We start from the raw sequence: 22,625 nt of genomic DNA, 5'->3' as shown, positions 1-22,625 counted from the left end.
TGAAGCAATGATCAGGGGGAAAGGCTACAGGAGTTGGAATATGTTACATGTTCCACCCTAAATACAGGTGGAACATGTAGCATGTTCTGAAAGGTGAAATTAGCCTTGAATAATGCAGCAAAGATAGCGTGTGTAAAAAATTACCAGGTCATTGGATTGCTGATAAGCTCAACAGCACTTTAGGGCTAGGGTTTACATACGCTTTACAGTTCAGTAATACAATATTACTGGTGGACTTTGGCAATGGGAGCCAATACATTTCCACAGCACAGCATTCCTCTATCTCCCTACTTAATAGGTCAATGGACAGACCAATAATTATGTTTGAATATAATGACCACAAATAATGAAACATATGAAACAATGGAAATTTAGCTTGCATATAATTTGCAATATTTCAGTCATAACTAAAGTTCATCTACAGAATTTTCACAATGCAAAAGGAAAAGGATAGAGTGTTTTTTTTTTTTTTTTGCTAATTTGCTAACATAGACTACCTGCTGGAATGCTTGTGCAGAACTTGTTTTCAGCAGCCATTCTGTCATTTGATTCAGTTCAAAATAAATGATTTATAAAACAATTTTCTAATTTGTAGGGAAAGAAATACTAGCATCTGGTGTTTGCTTGAACAAAAGATCCTCCTGATAAAACTGACTGCCTTGATTTTGTAAAATGCCATATAACTCCTGCTGAAGCCCTTTCAAATTGGCCTTCACTTCTTCCATGACCCTTTCTACCTCCTCTCGTTCCCTGTGCAGTCCCTCTCGCTCTGTTCTCAACTGCTCTATCTCCTTTTCCAAGATAACAATGTTCTCCATCTTGCGCTTGCGGCAATTTTGAGCAGCTACTTTATTCTTCCCACGTCTACGAATGTCCCTGACCAAAGCCAGCTGTGATTCTGTTAATGAGTAGCGTGACAGAAGTTCATTAAAGTCCTCCACAGGTAGATTGATGATTCTTTCTATGGGAAATGGAATCTGCATTGCAACTGCCCTTCGCTCATCCCTACTGCAGACCAATTCTTGAGTTCGAGATGTAATGTAGGATTGGGTTTCACACAGGTTGTGTTCCATAAAAGACTGTGTTAGGTTTGTAGCCATATGATACTGGTTTTCATAGGCATGTGGTGGAATTATTTCCATAAAGTCTGACTGCAACCTCTGTGTATCTATGTTCTCTATTTCAATTGATTCGCCATCACTGAAGTTTAACGATAAGCCAGAGTCTGATTCAAAATCATCTTGGCCTTTACAGGGCTGGTGTAGGGAATGGACTCCATTTAGACAAGCCTCTGGCATAGCTACATGATCTTGGCCACTCATCCCAGTTGTAGGCACCAGCTTTGATGCATATTGATTTATGCAACCCATTTGAGAGACATTTGACATGAACATTCCTGTGCAGGTTGTTGGACCATATTCAGAAACCATAGAAAGAGTGGGCACTTGCTGAGCTTGAGGAGAAATGGGGTCCAGGTAAAGTCGATCTAAGTTTGGCATGCCCTGGCTTGCATTTGGCACTATACTGTCTCTTGGGTTATTTCCAAGACTGCATCCAAAAAATGGCACTGTAGGTGGCTGACATCCATATTCAGTTTTATATGCAGAATCTGGGTGCATATCCAGCCCCTGAATAAGACAAGAAAGAATATTAAATATTTGTCCATGAAGGGTTTCAGTCATGCAGTGACGGGCTATCTTGTAGTAAAAATAAAAAGTAATTTGGAATTGTATTGCTTTCTCTTTCTCCACTGGGGGGGGGGGGGGGGGGGGGGGGTTCGACTCACCTTCACTGTTTGTTTGTTATAGTAACTATTATCACCGAATAAGGAGCTAAAAATATTTCATTGTTACCAGCACCGAAATAGAGGGAAAGTTTTTCATTAGAAACATTGTTGCCATGGCACCTGTGTAAAGCCCCAATGTGTGCACTACGGCCGGGCCAACAGAAGCCGGGCTTTTGTCGATGGGGCGTACCTTCAGCCAAATGTCTTTTGTTCTGGATAATGGGGAAGGGCGACTACCTCACTTCCTGCCCCGGTGACAACTTTCTTTTAGCATAGGAATTCAAAAAAAATCTCCAGCAGAGACACAGACAGCAATGAAAACATTTTATTTAGAACAAGAAGCAGGGGAAATTCACCTTAACTAGATCTCAGACAGTATTCAAAACATAATTATTATTATTATTATTATATTACTATTATACAGGATTTATATAGCACCAACATTCAGCGCGTTGAAAAAGTATTCATACCTCTTGACATTTTCCACATTTTGTCATGTTACAACCAAAAATTTAAATGTATTTTTTGGGGGATTTTATGTGATAGACCAACACAAAGTGGCACATAATTGTGAAGTGCAAGGAAAATGATAAATAAATTAAATAAAGAACTTTGAAGCAAACTAAGGGTCAGTGCCCATCAATGCAGCCTTATCAGTGCACATCTGCAGCCTCACCATTGCCCATTAATGAAGCCTGATCAGTGCCCATCATTGCAGCCTGATTAGTGCCCATCTGCAGCCTCGCCATTGCCCATCAATGCAGCCCTATCAGTGCCCATCTGCAGCCTCATCAGTGCCCATTCGCAGCCTTGCCATTGCCCATAAATGCAGCCTTATCAGTGGCCATCTGCAGTCTCACCAGTGCCCATCAATGCAGCTTCGCCATTGCCCATCATTGCAGCCTGATCAGTGCCCATTTGCAGTATTAATAATGTAAGGCCTCGTTCACACGGATGCACTTAACCACTTCCCACCTGGCTACTGCATATGTATGGCCGGGTGGGTGCTCTCTCCTGAGTGGACGTTCAAGAACATCCCTGAGAAGGAGCAGGATCACATGCGCGTTCCCGCGCAGCGACGCAATCCGGATGCACTTGTGTCACCCGGACACGGCACATAATGGAAACTCAGATGATTTGTTCCACAGCCATTTATTCCTAAATCCTTCAGTTTATAGTCCATATAAAAAGATTATAACAACGTAATAGGTTGTGTAACCATCAAATGTCCATTCACAAATGGAAGCCTCTACAAGGGGATTAGAAGTAAAATCTAGCAGGAGCTACTGAGTATAAAAGAGAAGAGAGGCAGCTATAAGTGTAGTAATATGGTTAAGTTTAATGAAGGTACAACATTTAGCAACTCACATGGTTGATGATAAAAACAGGTACATTTAAGTATGCAGGCATCTGGGGTAAAGTTGTCCACACAGACCATCCCCCGCACCACTGGCTCTCACTGCTGTCTGTCTGCAATCGTGGGGAACACTATCATGCAGTAGAGGGATCTGAAAGCGAGGCTTGATGCGCTCGTGGAGCGCAGCGTGGAAGGGATGACGTGGATGGTGGTGCGGAGGATGGTCTATATGTGAACAGCTTTAGAAAGGGGAAAGTGGTCAGTGGGACTTTAAATGAGGCCAATCACTGTGTAAAGTAAACATGTGGGATATAAAACAGTGTTGCTTTTGTGGGTTCCAACAAAAAGGGGGAGTTTTTGAATGAGAGATGTGTACCAAAAAGCAGTCTTAGCAAAGAACATTTTATTATACCATGTGAGATCATGTATAACATACTAAATAACACAAAAATGCATACACAAAATCGCATACAAGCAGGGCATGCTGAAAACCGCATATAAATATTGACGCCATGGTACTTGGAATATCATAAAGTAAAAGCAAGTCCTGCACAACATGGGCCATTGGAAGGGCTGAATAATGTTGGAAAGTCTAGAGTAAAACAAAATAAGAGACATAAAATCATCTGTATGGACATCATGCATCTATGTAAGACTGACGCATTTTGTTGGAGTATACCAACTCTTCAGGTGCAAATGCAATGGTATAAAGAAACATAACCATATGGTATAATATTGTAACTGAATAATAGGAATAAATAATGTGTAAGGTACAGGATGGACATACCTATAAATACTCACGCCAACTGCATAGATGTGAACAGAGGATCAGAGCCGTTAAAAAGGTCTGGCATGGGAGCTGAGGTAGAGACACGTGGAAAAGCAGGGAGCACTGTGGATTCACCAGGGTAAATATGCAAATGTGGGTGACGATGAGCCAAAACTTCTGTGAATTGAGATTAGTAATATACATTGAATGTATTATATTTTTTTGATGAAGATTGTGAAAAGCCCACACACCAGGTCAGATGAAGGGAAAAACTGAGCATAGATGAAAAAACAGCTGCTCAAAAACCACCAAATAGGAAGGAGAAAGAAAGAAATGTGTAGAAAAGAAGAAAGTTGCATCCTGGTTTTGGTATAGGTGAAACTTTTGCTAAATTCTAATCTATTATTAATACATTTTTATAGGGATGAAGGGGTGTAACCATTCAGCAGTCTGCTACGCATTTTTCAATTGCATGTTTGCAATCCATGATAGACCCAATCGTGGCTTTATTATACTTTATATTTTCTCAACTCTCATGACTTACTCATACATATATATATTTTATACTTAATTTCAGTCCACCATATCTTGTTCCTAGTACCCTGTTCCACATGGTAGGGTTTTCTTAGTGTGTGCATGGGTTTTTGGGCCATTTGCTCATCTGTTCCCTGGGAGCGGCGATGCGATTTTTGGCACCCCTCCCTCTCCCACCTGTTCCCTTCCTCCCCGTTTGTGGTGGATGGAGGTGATGGTTTGGGCAGGTGCTCCCTATTGCATTGGCGTCACCACTCTGTGTGTGTGACACCTTTTGATGTTGCACCGCATGAGCGGGTTTTTCTTTCCAGCTAGGCTGACACTGGGGAGGTACCTGAGCCTGTATGGGCATTTTTTTTTCTCGATCTAGCACGGATGCCTCCCCTTTCTTGCCATGCCCACGTGACGCTGGGCGGGACACAATGTATCAGCTGGGAGCATTTAAATTTGCATTTAAATTCGCCTCACTTGGTGTTTGTCTTTCTGGTAACACCACATGCAAGCATTCACCTGTTGATTTTGGTTCCCCATTTCCTTGTTAAACAACAAGGTAGATCACCATAGGTTTCACCTATACTTTTAGCACTTTGTTCTTCATTGTCTTTGGTTCCTTCACTATCTCACCCAGGATACAATTTTCTTCTCTTTCTTTCCTACACATTTCTTTCTTTCTCCTTCTTATTTGATGTTTTTTGAGTATCTGTTTTTTCATCTATGCTCAGTTTTTCCCTTCATCTGACCTGGTGTGTGGGCTTTTCAAAATCTTCATCAAAAAATATCATACATTCAATGTACAGTATATTACTGATCTCAATTCACAGAAGTTTTGGCTCACCGTCACCCACATTTGCACATTTACCCTGGTGAATCCACAGTGCTCCCTGCTTGTCCACGTGTCTCTACCTCAGCTCCCATGTCAGACCTTTTTAACGGCTCTGATCCTTTGTTCACATCTATGCAGTTGACGTGAGTATTTATAGGGATTTCCATATTGTCCCTTACACAATATTTATTCCTTTTATTCAGTTACAATATTATACCATATGGTTATGTTCCTTTATAGATCACCATTGCATTCGCCCCTGAATAGTTGGTATACCCCAATGAACACGTCAGAATTACATAGATGCATGATGTTGATACAGATGATTTTATGTCTTTTATTTTGTTTTACCATGTTGTTCAGGACCCATATTTATGATATGCCAAGTACCATGGCATCAATATTTATATGCGTTTTTCATGCCCTGCATGTATGCGATTCTGTGTATGCATTTTTGTGTTATTCAGTATGTTATACATGATCTCACACGGTATAATAAAATGTTCTTTGCTAAGACTGCTTTTTGGTATATATCTCTCATTCAAAAACTCCCCCTTTTTGTTGGAACCCACAAAAGCAACACTGTTTTATATCCCACATGTTTACTTTATATAATGATTGGCCTCACTTAAAGTCACGTTGACCACTTTCCCTTTTCTTTGTCTAAAATTTGGGATGGAGGCCAATTACTTTTGGTGCCTTGGACCACATCATTCTTTATTTGTGAACAGCTTTACCCAGGATACCTGCACACTTAGATGTGCCTCTTTTAATCATCAACCATGTAAGTTGCTAAATGTTGTATCTTCATTAAATGTAATCATATTGCTACACTTAGAGGCGCCTCTCTTTTATACTCGGTTGTGACATGGCGCTACTCATATCCAGACATTGCTTGTTTATCAAGTCAAGATTTATAAAAAAAAAAATGCGATTGTTTTGCAAAACCCTCTCAAAGAAAGTTAGGCCGCGTACACACGGGCGGACTGTTCGCCCAACTTTGTTCGTCAAACAATCCGACAAACAGTCCGCTCAAAATTTGCATGAACGGACTTGACCACACACGATGAACGAACAGTCCGCTGAAAGCGTGCGCGATGACGTGAACGGCACGTACGACGGGACGAGAAATTCGACGTCCAATACACTGCAATGCAATCTTCGCCGTGTAAATCCTTTCTAAGCATGCACAAAACTTAGTTTGTCGAACAAGCCTACACACGAGTGGACTGTCCGCTGAAACAAAGTTTCAGCCGACTGTCTTACGGAAATTCCGAAAAACTTTGTTCGTCAGACTGTCCGCTGAAACTGTCCGCTGAAGCCCACACACGAGCGGACTGTCCGCTGAAACACTGTTCAGTGGACAAAGTTGGGCGAACAGTCCGCCCGTGTACGCGGCCTTACTCTCAATCCAAGGTTCTACTGTATATATTTGTACATGGACTTTACTAGGGCTTATTTTTGTGAAAACAGGGTAAGTACGCCATGTCCAACATACAGCTTATTTGCTTTCCTGGTATCTCTTAAAACATTGTTTTCCAAGCTTTTAGTTATGCTCCATCATGATAACTGCATCTCAATGCCACATTTACTGTTAAAATAAACCCAGCTCACCTACACCTACCTGCCAGCATATGTATTCTGTAGAGACAGAGTCAGCATGAAGAATCACAGCTTTTCACTGGGAAAACATGATGCAGGAAGCCCAAAAGTTTTGGATAGTAGCGCCACTCATAGTGATGGTGACAGGTTGGTTTTAAAAGCTAACTTAAAGTGGTTGTAAATCTCACACATGAAAATGAAGACATAAGACATGAAGAGCTGGTGTAGTAAGGCGGGGTTTGGGTTCCTGGAGGACTGGGCCGACTTCTCAGTCGATAACCAGTACTATAGAATGGATGGACTGCACCTAAATGAAAAGGGTGCAGATCAGCTGGGAAAGAAGATGGCCAAAAAGTTAGAGGGGTTTTTATACTAGGTGATGGGGGGGGGGTCCAGAGGTAGAGATAGTCAGCGTGGAACATATTTACAGATGGTAGTATTGGGGGTATTAATTGTAGGCTGACCAAAGCACATAAACCCAAGGTAGGTATAGTAGCAAGTCCTAGTTGCAATCTCGGAACACCCAATAAGAGGATAATATGCGACCGGTCTAAACTACATGGCATGTTCACCAATGCCAGGAGCCTGGCGAACAAGATGGGTGAACTAGAAATACTGTTGTAGGATGAGGTTTTGGATTTTGTGGGAATTTCAGAGACCTGGTTCAACAGCTCTCATGATTGACTGGCAACCATTCAAGGGTATACCCTTTATCACAAGTGAATGTGAGAGATGACATCACTAAGGGAGCTAGGGAGGAGTTGGAATCCTTATGGGTAGAGCTCCAAAGATATGAAGCTAAGGGGAAAATAATACTGGGCGTATGCTATAGGCCCCCTAACCTGAGGGAGGAAGGGGAGACAGATCTCCTATCACAATTTGCATTAGCAGCAAGGATGGGAACTTACATAGGTTGAAAAAAAGTCCATCCAGTTCAACTATAAAAAATAAATAAAATAAAAAATATCATACAATCCTATATACCCAATCCTATACCAACAGTTGATCCAGAGGAAGGTGAAAAAACCCAGAAAAGGAGGATCCAATTTGCTACAGCAGGGGAAAAAAATCCTTCCTGATCCCAGAGAGGTAATCGGATTTACCCTGGATCAGCTTTACCTATAAATGTTAGTACCCAGTTATATTATGTAAATTTAGGAAAGAATCCAGGCCTTTCTTAAAGAAATCTACTGAGCTGCCCAGAACCACCTCTGTAGGGAGTCTATTCCACATTTCCACAGCTCTTACTGTGAAGAAACCTTTCCGTATTTGTTATCATAATGGGGGATTTTAACTATCCAGACATAGACTGGGTGGAGGGAACCACACATTCATCTAAGGCCCGCCAGTTCCTAAATGTCTTGCAGGACAATTTTATAGGTCAGATGTTAGACGCACCAACTAGAAATAAAGCCTTACTGGATCTACTGATTACCAACAATACAGACCTGATCATGGATGTGGAAATACAGGGCAATTGGCTTCAGTATAAATCACACAAATAGGAAACATAAGGAGAATACAAAGAGACTGAATTTCAAAAGAGCCAACTTCCCTAAACTACAAACCTTGCTAGAAGGCATAAATTTGGATAAAATCTTAGGAACAAAGAACACGGAGGAGAGATAGGTTTGCTTTAAGAGCATATTAAATAAGGGCATTAGCAAATGCATCCCATTGGGTAATAAATTTAGAAGAGCGAGCAAAAGTCCTGGATGGCTTAACTCCAATGTAAAAATGCATATAAAAGCAAAGGAGAAGGCCTTCAAAAAATACAAGGTTGAGGGATCATCATCAGCATTCAGACTTTCTAAAGAATGCAACAAGAAATGTAAGGGTGCAATAAGGACGGTTAAGATAGAACATGAAAGACAGGAGACCAAAAAAAGGAGACCAAAAAATAATCCCAAGAAATTCTTTAAAGAGGGAGTCTACTGGAAAAAAAAAAATATTAAAAGCCAGCAGCTATAAATACTACAGCTGCTGACTTTTAATAAATGGACACTCACCTGTCCCAGGGTCCAGCGATGTTGGCAACCGAGGCCAATCTATCGCTCGGCTGCTGCCGCCGCCATTCTCAGAGAGGGAACCAGGAAGTGAAGCGTTGCTGCTTCACTTCCCGGTTCCCTACTGCGAGAGTCACACAGCACAATGGGAATGGTCCTCGCTGTCTGTGGGACCCGTGTGTGTCCCAGCAGACAGCGCAGCGGGACAGGAAGAAGCATAGACTCCCGTGGGAGTCTATGCCCGGAAGTGGGTGCTAATACCTGTCTTAAACAGGTATCTGCACCCCCCTCCCCCCTGAAAGGAGCCAACTGTGACACCGGAGGGGGGGAGTGTTCCGATGAGCGGAAGTTCCACTTGAGGGTGGAACCCTGCTTTAAGTATGTAAACTGTAAAAAAGGGAGGACAGCCCATATTGGCCCCATTAAAGAATGAGGAAGGACATAGGCCAGAGGTGGTTCTGGCCAGCTCAGTAGATTGCTTTAAGAAAGGCCTGGATACTTTCCTGAATGTACATAATGTAACTGGGTACTAACATTTATAGGTAAAGTTGATCCAGGGAAAATCCGATTGCCTCTTGGGGGATCAGGAAGGAATTTTTTTCCCTTGCTGTAGCAAATTTGAGCATGCTCTGCTGTTTTTTTTTTTGCCTTCCTCTGGATCAATTGTGGGCATAAAATTGGGTATATTGGATTGTACGATTATTTTTTATTTTATTTATTTGTTTTTAAGGTTGACCTGGATGGACTTGTGTCTTTTTTCAACCTGACTAACTAAGTAACTATGACATCTGGTTACAAAGGATGGGGAGATGGCGAAGGTATTGAATTTATTCTTCTCCTCAGTCTTCACGAGGGAATCGGGGGTCTTCAGTAACCAAAACTGCAGTGTTTATCCTCATGACACATCACAGGAAGCACCTCCATCGTTAACAGAGGAAAGAATTAAACTTAGACTTGGGAAACTTAACATTAATTAATCACCAGGACCAGATGGCTTGCACCCGAGGGTACTTAGGGAACTCAGTCAAGTAATTGCCAGACCATTGTTCCTAATTTTTACTGATAGTCTACTGACTGGAATGGTACCAGCTGGAGAAAATCCAATGTAGCACCAATATTTAAAAAGGGCCCAAAATACATCCCTGGGAATTACAGACCAGTTAGTCTAACATCAATAGTATGCAAGCTTTTGTAAGGGATGATAAGGGACTATATACAAGATTTTAGTAATGAGAACAGTATCATTAGCAGTAATCAGCATGGATTCATAAAGAATCGTGCCACGTTAACCTTCTATGAGGAGGAGAGTTACCGTCTAGATAAAGGAAGGCCCGTAGACGTGGTGTATCTGGATTTTGCAAAAGCATTTGACACAGACAAACGTTTACTGTACAAAATAAGGTCCATTGGCATGGACCATAGGGTGAGTAGATGGATTGAAAACTGGCTACAAGGGCAAGTTCAGAGGGTGGTGTTAAATGGGGAGTGCTCTGAATGGTCAGGGGTGGGTAGTGGGGTCCCCCAGGGTTCTGTGCTGGGACCAATCCTGTTTAATTTAATTTGTTCATAAACAACCTTGAGGATGGGGTAAACAGTTCAAGCTCTCTATTTGCGGACGATACTAAGCTAAGCAAGGCAATAAGTTCTCTGCAGGATGTAGAAACCTTGCAAAAAGATCTGAACAAATTAATGTGGTGGGCAACTACATGGCAAATGAGGTTCAAAGTAGAAAAATTTAAAATAATGCATTTGGGTGGCAAAAATATGAATGCAATCTATACACTGGGGGGAGAACCTCTGGGAGAATCTAGGATGGAAAAGGACCTGGGGGACAAAGTAGATGATAGGCTCAGCAATGGCATGCAATACCAAACTGCTGTTAACAAAGAAAACATAATATTGGCATACATTAAAAAGGGGAGTAATTCCAGAGATAAAATGATAATGCTCCCGGCCACACCTAGAGTATGCTGTCCAGTCCTCGGGAATGATGTACTGGAAATGGAGCGAATACAAAGAAGGGCAACAAAGCTAACAAAAGGTCTGGTGTATATTAGTTATGAGGAAAGGTTGCGAGCACTCAACTTATTCTCTCTGGAGAAGAGATGCTTGAGAGGGGATATGATTTCAATATACAAATACCATACTGGTGACCCCACAATAGGGAAAAAACTTTTTCACAGAAGGGAGTTTAACAGGACTCGTGGCCACTCATTTAAATTAGAAAAAAAGAGGTTTAACCTCATAGTATGTAGAGGATTCTTTACTGTAAGAGCAGCAAGGATGTGGAATTCCCTTTCACAGGTGGTGGTTTCAGCGGGGGGCATTGAAAGTTTCAAGAAACTATTAGATAAGCACCTGAACGACTGCAACATACAGGGACATACTATGTAATACTGACATATAATCACACACATAGGTTGGACTTGTGTCTTTTTTCAACCTCACCTACTATGTAATATGAACAATCCCTCCTTATGAATATCCAGGGGTCAAGTCCTGGGGAAAAAAGTGTGGGAACTCCCACCCAAGATCCACTCCCCTACCAAAAAAAATAAATGATACGCTCATATGCATGAACGCTTCAAAAGTGGTATTTTTCATCCAATTTTTATATTGTGTGTATGAAGCTTAACTGTTAGTACATTAAAAAAAACAATCCTCAATAAACATAAATAGGGTAATTCTCTGAATAATCAGCATTCATTCAATTGTGCTTCCATGCAAATGTGAACATCATTACCACCCCAAACTGATGTTCCTCCCTCAGCTCACCTCTCTCCCTGCATGTCCTGTGAGCAGATAGCTGTGCTCCTCCTCTGGGTTCTCTCATCATATGGCAGCGGGACACACAGAGCAAGTATGCAGGAGACTGGGGGGGGGGAGATGAGGGGACAGAAAATCAGGAGGGGCCGGCGGGGAGGAGCGCATCACGAGTGGTCTGACTAAATACAATCTCTGAGCAGCAGGGACCTGATCTACCCATCAGCTAGCTGTGATTGACAGGTAAATGGAAGCTGTCATTGGGCCCCCTACTGGCAATGTCTAAATGGTCAGGTGTGCGGTACTATTAGTACATACTATTACGAGCTGTGTCAGCGGCTGCTGGTGTAGCACCTGCCACACAGCTCGCATACTTCAAAGTCTTTCAGGACATGGCTGCTAATGGGAACTGAGTTCCTGTTGTGGAAAAAGTACAGGAACTCCGTTCCCAAGCGTTCCCGCAGGACTTGAGCCCTGTGAATATCCCTCTATAGCAGGAATATGCAAAACTACAAGTCCATCATGCCTCTGCCTCTGCGTGTCATGCTTGTGGCTGTCAGAGTCTTGCTCTGCCTCATGGGAGTTGTAGTTCTGCAACAGCTGGAGGTTCGCTAATTGCATATCCCTGCTCTATAGTGTTTACTTGTCTCAATCCAGAGCTCTAAGTGTAATTTCTGTTTGCTGTTTAATTCCTTTGCTATCAGCATGGTTCTGACAAGTTTTCCTGACACCAAGAGAAAAAAGATGACAGGGGAGAGACCTACAGCTGATTGACAGCCGCTCTGTTTCTGTGTGCTGTGTGGAGGGGGGTGTGTCCCTTCTCTCCAATCATCTATTCGTTCTCTCCTTGTCGAGTTCTGCAGAGTGGGATTTCAGCTCTCTGCCCCCTTTTTTTAAAAGTCTCTGACAAGCTTTATAAATCCTGCACATTGAACAGATGTAGATAAGAGAAGACTGCAGATAAACTGGCACAACTTATGTAGGAGGATTTGTTTCATCTGTGTGTATCACCAGAGGCTAGTCACTTCACTGGGTATACGGAAGGGTTTACAACCACTTTAACCAAATGTGATGCTTAATTTCTGAGGAGACAACAATGGTTTGAATCATCTGCTGGTTTCTTCAGTGTCGAGAAATCACTAGATTTTTGTTTGTGCCTCCCTGCATTGCTTATAAAGTCAGCCAAGGGTACATAAATTACATAGGTAGTCAGGTTGAAAAAGGGATCTGAAAATGGCTGAGCACCGATACTCCCCATCCAACCTGATGGCGCTTGAGAGGTCCTGCAAAGAAGAAAGGGAGAAACTGCCCAAAAATAATGAATTTAATCCATTTTAGAATAAGGCTGTAACATAATAAAATGTGGAAAAAGTGAACCGTTTTGAATACTTTCTAGATGCAATGTATAAATAGGTTAAAAAGTAAAGGTCCCAACACTGAACCTTGGGTTATACCACTAATAACTTTGGTCCATAAATAAAAAATATGATAAAATAATATAAAAAATAAAATATGTTTTTGCATATCTTTACCATTTCCACTTACCTGTAGTTCAGTAATAGACATGATCTCTTGCCAAGTAAGATCCATGTCTCCTTGAGTGCACTGGTCTCCCACTTATAGGAAAAGTGTTTCAGATTTGCATTTTACCACCGAGCATAGTAAAGTTAAACAGCCAGGAAAGCTCACAATATTTCTTGATTTACAATGCCTTTGAAGAAAAAAAAAGATACAAGTAATAAGTTTTCATAATAATTGTGCTGAGAAAATACATAACAACCCATCATATAGTTACGTAGATGGTGTCTGTGGTAGCTGAACCTCCTATTTTCTTTTACTCTCTAAAGCTGGCTATACATGGATCGAAATTCTGTGAGTTCAGCAGGAGCGATCTGAATTACGATTCATGTGTGGCCACTGTGGTTGAACAGAAGTTGATCCATCAATTACAGCGCCTTGAAAACGTATTCATACCCCTTGAAATTTTCCACATTTTGCCACGTTACAGCCAAAAACTTAAATGTATTTTATTGGGATTTAATGTGATAGACCGACACAAAGTGGCACATAATTGTGAAGTGGAAGGAAAATGATAAATGGTTTTCAAAAGTTTTTACAAATAAATATCTGAAAAGCGTGGCATGCATTACTCTAATACCCTTAACTAAAATCTAGTGTAACAAATTGCCCTCAGAAGTCTCCTGACTGGTAAATAGAGTCCACCTGTGTGTAATTTAATCTTAGTATAAATACAGCTGTTCTGTGAAGCCCTCATCGGTTTGTTAGAGAACCTTAATGAACATGCAGCTTAATGACAGCTTTGAACATCTCACGGAGTACTGTTCAATCCATTGTCAGAAAATGGAAAGAGTATGGCACAAAAGCAAACCTACCAAGACATGGCCGTCCACCTAAACTGACAGGCTGGGCAAGGAGAGCATTAATCAGAGAAGCAGCCAAGAGGCCCATGGTAAATCTGGAGGAGCTGCAGAGATCCACAGCTCAGGTAGGAGTATCTATCCACAGGACAACTATTAGTTGTGCGCTCCACAAATCTGGCCTTTATGGAAGTGTGGCAAGAAGAAAGCTACTGTTGAAGAAAGCCATAAGAAGTCCCGTTTGCAACAAGCCATGTGGGGAACACAGCAAACATGTGGAAGAAGGTGCTCTGGTCAGATGAGACCAAAATTGAACTTTTTGGCCTAAAAGCAAAACGCTATGTGTGGCAGAAGACTAACACTGCACATCACCCTGAACACACCATCCCTATCGTGAAACATGGTGGTGGCAGCATCATGTTGTGGAGATGCTTTTCTTCAGCAGGGGCAGGGAAATTGGTCAGAGTTGGTGGGAAGATGGATGGAGCCAAATACAGGGCAATCTTAGAAGAAAACCCGTTAGAGTCTGAGACTGGGTTGGAGGTTCACCTTCCAGCAGGACAACGACCCTAAACATACAGCCAGAGGTACAATGGAATGGTTTAGAGCAAAGCATATTCATGTGTTAGAATGGCCCAGTCAAAGTCTAGACCTAAATCCAATTGAGAATCTGTGGCAAGACTTGAAAATTGCTGTTCACAGGCACATCCATCCAATCTGACAGAGCCTGAGCTATTTTGCAAAGAAGAATGGGCAAAAATTTCACTCTAGATGTGCAAAGCTAATAGAGACATCCCCAAAAAGACTTGCAGCTGTAATAGCAGCAAAAGGTGGTTCTATTGACTCAGGGGGGACTGAGTAAAAATGCACACCACACTTTTCACATATTTATTTATAAAAACGCTTGAAAACTGTAATTTTCCTTCCACTTCACAATTATGTGCCACTTTGTGTTGGTCTCATAAAATCCCAACAAAATACATTTAAGTTTTTGGTTGTAACATGGTAAAATGTGAAAAATGTTAAGGGGTGTGAATATTTTTTCAAGGCACTGTAACTTCTGTTTGATCGCCTTGTTGGTATTTTCTTACTCAATCAGCACTGCAGGCTATAGACTACAGCACTGGTCTGTGTATTTTGATGGCAAGGAAGTGTCCTCGCTGTTAGAGTACAATGATACAGCGGGAGGGATTCCTGAATCCATATCGAGTGTGTAGGTAATCAGGTCAGTTTTTTTTTTGTTCAACTTGTTGGTTATATGGAATAAAAAAAAAAGGACTAATTTATGGCCTGCTGTGAGGTGCACTCACAGTGGGACTGTTTTAACCACTTGCCACCCATAGTATGTACATGGACGTCCTCTGGTTTCAGTGGTTATACCAGTATGATGCCTGCACCTACAGGAATCATCCCAGTAACATTCTTTTCAGCTGGCGATTCTCTTTCATGCAGAAGTGATCCAAGTGGCTAATTAGCCACTCGATCAGTTCTGCGGTTGGCGGAAAAGTATAACATGCTTTTTATTTTTATAGAAAAAAAAGGAGATTTTGCAATCGCTTTAAGTGAATCGTGCCAGGGTCCACTTGTCCCCCTCCTTACTCCCCCGCTGGTTTGCACTCATGGTATGGGAAGTAAGTGCTCCTGAAAATATTCCCCTGCTAACCAGACCAGCAATCCTTGTTTCACTTCAAAGCTCTCTATGCAAAGTTCTGTGCTCCGGCATTTTTTGCACTCACACTACAGCAAACCGTACCTGATCAGACGTAATCAGCGACAGAGACCACCCTTTCCAAGCGGTCTCAGGCATGATTCCGAGCACTCACAGTACACAAACCGGTCCAAGGGGCTGAACCATACCCAGGACCGGTTCAGAGTGCTAGTGTGAGTACACCCTAGGAGGAATTGCTGCAATTGGAGGAAAAAGGAGGTGGCCGATTTAAAAAAAAAAAAACACAGGTAAGAAATAGTACAGGAAAGAGTGTGTAAAGCTTAATAATGTATAGCCAGGTCCATTAAGGTATGGTTTTATCTTTAGATTGCATCCACACCTAAGCACAGCTTCTTTAAACTTTTTTTCAGCGTTTTTATGCATGCTTTTGGCACGTTTTTATGCGTGACTTGCACTGTTTTATACAGCATTTTTGAGCTTTGTTTTTTTTTTTTTATTAACCAATAGAGAAAACTATTATCTGTTGCATCATTTGTTGCTAGGTATTTCAGATTTTTTAGCTTTTCCGTTAGCTTTAATTTCTTTTCTTTTTTTTTTTATTATTCTTCTTCTTATTTTTTTTTGTTAGGATAAGGGGTTAGAGTTGATTAGATTAGGAGTTGGGGTTAGGATTGGGATTAGGGTTATTTATTTATTTTGTTAGGGTTAGGGTGTTAATACTACTACTACTAATTAGAATAAATAAATGTAAACTAAACACACAAATAAAAATAATCATAAAAAAATCATAAATATTTTAAATAAATGAATACCAAGTAATAAATAAATAATGAATCCCTAACCTTAAACCCCAAACCTTAAAAAAATGAAATGATAATAACTAAAGACCCTAATACAAAATAAATAAAACATTTTTTATTAATTTATTTATTTTTTGTTCAGATTTGGGTGTTTATTATTTTATTGTTATTATTAATAATAATTATCATCTATTTTATATATTTTTTTACGGTTAGGGGTTAATTATTTATGTATGGCTACATAGGTTATTTGCATTTTTATTTTATTTATTTTTTTCATATAGCATTACTATTTTATGTTTTAGATTTTTTTAATTTGAGCAGAAAATCGCACAAAAACATGCAAATGGTGCTTTCCCATTCATTTCTATGAGAATAAAAAGCGCCAAAAATACTCAAATCTGCCCAATATCTGCTACAAAAAAAGCTCCAGAACATTTTTAAGCTTCAGGCATTTGGCTTCAGGCGACTTGGAGTGGAGATGTGAACCATCTCCATAGAAAATAATACATTTTTTCTTCTCCAGCATTTTGAAGCTTCAAGCTCCAAGCTGCAAAACACTGAGGTGTGAATGGGGCCTTATGGTGTCAAGGAACCAGTGTTAATTTTGATGTCAAATTTCAATTTAATTTTAGTCATAGTAATAGGTGTGCGCAGCCTATGGCATTAGGTTGTGCACCCCAAAGCTCAAATACAGAGCAACAGAGACAGTGGCTAGGGGTATGCACATGTCACAGCTGTAATTAGATGCCATGACAGAAATTATAGAGAGCAAAGCAATATTTTTTAGCATTTTTATGTATTTTTAAAAAAAAATTTCTTTCTTTTTTTTCTTTCTCTGTTTTTTTACTTGTTTTTTGTAAGTGCCCTGTTGGGGGGCTTTGGTGAAATATCAGGGGTCTTAACAGACCCATGATGTCTCACATTTAAGATTGAGCCTTAGTTGCACATATGAATGAACAGGAAGCACTTACAGGCTTCCTATTAATTCGCAAAGTGAAGTATAGTAAACAAAGTTTACTATACTTCAGTGATGAATAGACACAGGAGCAATGGGTACTGATTGCTCACTGTGTCTCATTCAGAACAGGAAGTGTCCAGTAAATTACATATTTACCAGCCCCTTCCCCCTGATCCACCTGCAACACAGCTGGAGGGAGGAAGATGAGGAGAAGCTGGTAGTGCTGCAGGGGGAGGAACAAGAGAAACAGTGTCTGCAATAAGGCAGTACAGCTGGTCCTCCTGCTCGTCAGGTACCTGGCCTCCCCTTTTGAACTGATAGGACCTGGGCCCGGTATATCTATATATATATATATATATTATATATATATGCCTTAACAGTGGCCCTGTTGCACGGTTTGATTTGGGTGTACCCAGGCACACTTGGCACACACCTATGGTCATAGTCTTTTGACAACAATGCCATTTTAGTTTTAGTCATCTGAATTGTTTTAGTTTTAGTAGTATTTTAGTTGACTAAAATCTAATGGGTTTAGTTAAATAGTAATGCATTATTTAAGCATTTCTCTAGAATTGCCAAGCTCATTATATACTCCTGGAGTAAAAATCGAATAACATCTTATTATTTATTGTATTAACCACTTCAGCCCCGGAAAAATGTACCCCCCTTCCTGACCAGAGCACTTTTTGCGATTGGGCACTGCATCGCTTTAACTGAAAATTGCGTGGTCATGCGACGTTGTACCCAAACAGAATTGATGTCCTTTTTCCCCACAAATAGAGCTTTCTTTTGGTGGTATTTGATCACCTCTCCAGGTTTTTATTTTTTGCGCTATAAACAAAAAAATAGTGCCAATTTTGAAAAAAAAGCAATATTTTTTACTTTTTGCTATAATAAATATCCCCCGAAAAAAATATATAATTTTTTTTTCCCTCAGTTTAGGCTGATATGTATTCTTCTATATATTTTTGGTACAAAAAAAAACAAACGCCATAAGCGTATATTGAGTGGTCTGCACAAAAGTTAGTGTCTACAAAATAGGGAATAGATTTATGGCATTTTTATTATAATTTTTTTTTTTATGAGTAATGGCGGCGATCTCTGATTTTTGTGACTGCGACATTATGGCGGACACATCGGACACTTTTGACCCTATATTAGGACCATTGTCATTTATACAGCGATCAGTGCTATAAAAATGCACTGATAACTGTATAAATGACACTGGTAGGAAAGGGGTTAAACACTAGGGGGCGATCAAAGGGTTAAGTGTGTCCTAGGGAGTGATTTTAACTGTGGGGGGATAGGCTACCTAAGACATGACAGCGATCCCTGCTCCCGATGACAGGGAGCAGTAGATCTCTGTCTTGTCACTAGGCAGAATGGGGAAATGGCTTGTTTACATAGGCATCTCCCCGTTCTGCCGCTCCGTGACATGATCACGGGTCCCGCGTTCACGGAGCACACACGCGCCAACAATGTTGCTTCTTAAAGGGGATGTACCTGTACGCCCATTTGCACAGGCGTGCCATTGTGCCAACGTATATCGCTGTGCACTGGTCGGCAAGCGGTTAAGATTCTAACATGTACTGTACAGACAGAGGTTTTTATACTGTACATAAAACTAAAAAATAACTTTCTAACAAACAGAAGTGCAACTTTAAAATATAACAAACTAAAAAAACGGTAAACTCTATTGACTGTAATGCCATTGCACATATTACCTGAATTTTATTACCAACATTAAATATTAATAAAAAAAATAAGAAAAGCCTTTTTCTTTCTTATTTTTTTTCTCTCAGCAGCTTAGTAGGCAGCCCCTACTTATTCTTATGTGGTAGCGAAGTGTTAATTTAGTCTTTTGCCTAAAATTTTAGTCGTATTTTAGTCATCTGAATTGTTTTAGTTTTAGTCTCGGTTCACACCATTGCGAATTGGATGCAGGTTCTCTGCATCTAATTCACAATAGCAGGAGATTTTGACCGACTCTCTATGGAGCCGGTTCACATATCTCTGCAGCGGGTCAGGTGCGTTTTGCACAAAAAGCTGTGCGTCTTGCACAAAAACATGCATCTTTTGGTCCGTTTTAGGTCCACCATTCACCTGAAATGTTGAACCAGGACACACTGGACCCTTGCTGTGAGCCACATGCGGTTCATATGTGAACCCAGCCTTAGCCATATTTTAGTTGACTAAAATAGTGTTCATTTTGTCAATGAAAATATTTTCGTCAACTAAATGAGCACTGTAAGGAACTTGTGTGACCTGTATAGAACATTGACTTCATCACTAATAACATGTTTTGGGTAAATTGTAATGCCAACTGTGAGCCAGGTCTTGTCTACCATCACTAAGTGCCCTCACAAACTCACACTGGGTGGATGGTAAAAATTCCCACAAACTCCAAAATCTTGTGAAAAGCCTTTTCAGAATAGTGAAAACTGCATTCTGTGGTCTCTCCAGTCACCCCATGTCACTTCAGGATACAGGAGTTTCATAGTTTGTTAGGTTGAATAAAGACACCAGTCCAACCTGAGTGAGTGTCTACAATTGTCCCTATCCCTGTACATTGCACACTCATGTTGGTCCCTACCCTCAAGGAGCCCACAATCCAAGGTCCCCATTCATATCCTAGGGACAATTTTGAACAGATGCCAATTTACCTACCTGCATGTCTTTGGATTGTGAGAGGAAGCTGGAGTACCCAGAGGAAACCCACACAGGCACATGGAGAACATGCAAACTCCAGGCAGGTAGTGTCATGGTTGGGATTTGAACCAGCGACCCTTCTTACTGCTAGGTGAGAGTGCTAACCACTAGTGATGGACGAACGTTTCGCCCGGCGGTCGTTTCGCGGCGAATTTCCGACATTCGCGGTCCGCACGTTCGAACGCCTTTTTCCGTCGTTCGCCGCGGCGGACTTACGTGTTTAATGTATACAAGAACTTTAACCTTTGGTGACACGTTTATCATGTGATACAGGACAGCCAATTGAGACATGACAGCACATGGACACTTGTACATTCCCCCTAACCTATAAATACACCCGATCCGGTGGCCATTTTACATTCTTTCTTCTGTTACGATAGGGACAGGTTCCTGTGTGGAGTAGGGAGAGATAAACCACTAGCTATTTGGTACACAAAAGTTCTTTTCAGGACTGGTATAGGTGTTAGGTGTTGATAGGTTTGCTGTGCTGCTGATTCTTGCAGCAGCCTGAGTGTCTTTTGTTAGTTTAGAGAAAGGGAAAGGACGGTGTATGCTACAGGGACAGCCAGATTAGTCTTTCATCATCATCATCATCATCATCATCATTAGCTGTTACTATCAAGGTCCACAAAAGAGCTGTTCCAGTAACCACTAATCGTTCTCTTTTTTTGCCAATTTGTATAGGGACAGGAAGGAAGCAGTGTTGTCAGGCAGTGAGGGTAATTTTAAAGACTTGCTGTTATTATTAGTTCCACAAAGGTTCTTTTCAGGACTGGTATCAGTGGTACAGTAATAGGCTTGTACATGTATAATATTCTTTCTTCCAAATATAGAAAGGATATTATACTTGACTGCTGCCCTTCTGCTGCAGTCTGCTAAACATTCACAACTCACTTGTTCCACAAAAGTTCTTATAAGGACTGGTAACTTGGTATAGGGTGCTACGGTACATAGGCTTGAGTGCGGTACAGTCTGCTGTTCTGTAAGGACCGCTATCGGTCCACAATAGATAGGGTTGACGTGCACCACTGCTGACCGCTGCCCTATACTGCAGCAGTCCTTCAGCGGTATAGGGACTGACGTACAGTCTGCTAATCACTAACACACAACCTGCTTGTTCCACAAAAGTTCTTATAAGGACTGGTAACTTGGTATAGGGTGCTACGGTACATAGGCTTGAGTGCGGTACAGTCTGCTGTTCTGTAAGGACCGCTATCGGTCCACAATAGATAGGGTTGACGTGCACCACTGCTGACCGCTGCCCTATACTGCAGCAGTCCTTCAGCGGTATAGGGACTGACGTACAGTCTGCTAAACACTAATACACAACCTGCTTGGTCCACAAAAGTTCTTATAAGGACTGGTAACTTGGTATAGGGTGCTACGGTACATAGGCTTGAGTGCGGTACAGTCTGCTGTTCTGTAAGGACCGCTATAGGTCCACAATAGATAGGGTTGACGTGCACCACTGCTGACCGCTCACCTATACTGCAGCAGTCCTTCAGCGGTATAGGGACTGACGTACAGTCTGCTAATCACTAACACACAACCTGCTTGTTCCACAAAAGTTCTTATAAGGACTGGTAACTTGGTATAGGGTGCTACGGTACATAGGCTTGAGTGCGGTACAGTCTGCTGTTCTGTAAGGACCGCTATCGGTCCACAATAGATAGGGTTGACGTGCACCACTGCTGACCGCTGCCCTATACTGCAGCAGTCCTTCAGCGGTATAGGGACTGACGTACAGTCTGCTAAACACTAATACACAACCTGCTTGGTCCACAAAAGTTCTTATAAGGACTGGTAACTTGGTATAGGGTGCTACGGTACATAGGCTTGAGTGCGGTACAGTCTGCTGTTCTGTAAGGACCGCTATCGGTCCACAATAGATAGGGTTGACGTGCACCACTGCTGACCGCTCACCTATACTGCAGCAGTCCTTCAGCGGTATAGGGACTGACGTACAGTCTGCTAATCACTAACACACAACCTGCTTGTTCCACAAAAGTTCTTATAAGGACTGGTAACTTGGTATAGGGTGCTACGGTACATAGGCTTGAGTGCGGTACAGTCTGCTGTTCTGTAAGGACCGCTATCGGTCCACAATAGATAGGGTTGACGTGCACCACTGCTGACCGCTGCCCTATACTGCAGCAGTCCTTCAGCGGTATAGGGACTGACGTACAGTCTGCTAAACACTAATACACAACCTGCTTGGTCCACAAAAGTTCTTATAAGGACTGGTAACTTGGTATAGGGTGCTACGGTACATAGGCTTGAGTGCGGTACAGTCTGCTGTTCTGTAAGGACCGCTATCGGTCCACAATAGATAGGGTTGACGTGCACCACTGCTGACCGCTGCCCTATACTGCAGCAGTCCTTCAGCGGTATAGGGACTGACGTACAGTCTGCTAAACACTAACACACAACCTGCTTGGTCCACAAAAGTTCTTATAAGGACTGGTAAC

At 41.4% G+C, this 22,625-nt stretch overlaps 1 protein-coding gene across 2 annotated transcripts in view; it reads right to left on the bottom strand.

Annotated features, from left to right (window-relative positions):
• Positions 1 to 366: 366 nt before the first annotated feature.
• The window catches only part of NFE2 (nuclear factor, erythroid 2), a 64,409-nt gene continuing 42,150 nt past the window's right edge, over positions 367 to 22,625 (bottom strand). Inside the window, exons 3-5 of one of the 2 annotated variants that reach the window (XM_077483792.1) lie at positions 15,772 to 15,923; positions 13,186 to 13,351; positions 367 to 1,628 (exon numbers count right to left, since the gene is read on the bottom strand). In XM_077483792.1, the coding sequence (XP_077339918.1) occupies positions 585 to 1,628; positions 13,186 to 13,230 (1,089 nt within the window). In that variant the 5' untranslated portion in view covers positions 13,231 to 13,351; positions 15,772 to 15,923 and the 3' untranslated portion in view covers positions 367 to 584. The remainder of the gene's footprint in view (positions 1,629 to 13,185; positions 13,352 to 15,771; positions 15,924 to 22,625) is intronic. The other variant, XM_077483790.1, reaches the window with a different exon arrangement.

The sequence above is a fragment of the Lithobates pipiens genome, unplaced genomic scaffold, assembly GCF_037356315.1.
Source record: "Lithobates pipiens isolate NorthernLeopardFrog02 unplaced genomic scaffold, aLitPip1_a1.2 Scaffold_16, whole genome shotgun sequence".
In the NCBI taxonomy this organism is placed as follows: domain Eukaryota; kingdom Metazoa; phylum Chordata; class Amphibia; order Anura; family Ranidae; genus Lithobates; species Lithobates pipiens.
The sequence above is the reverse complement of the archived record's forward strand: the minus strand, read 5'-3'. Positions and strand labels throughout refer to the sequence as shown.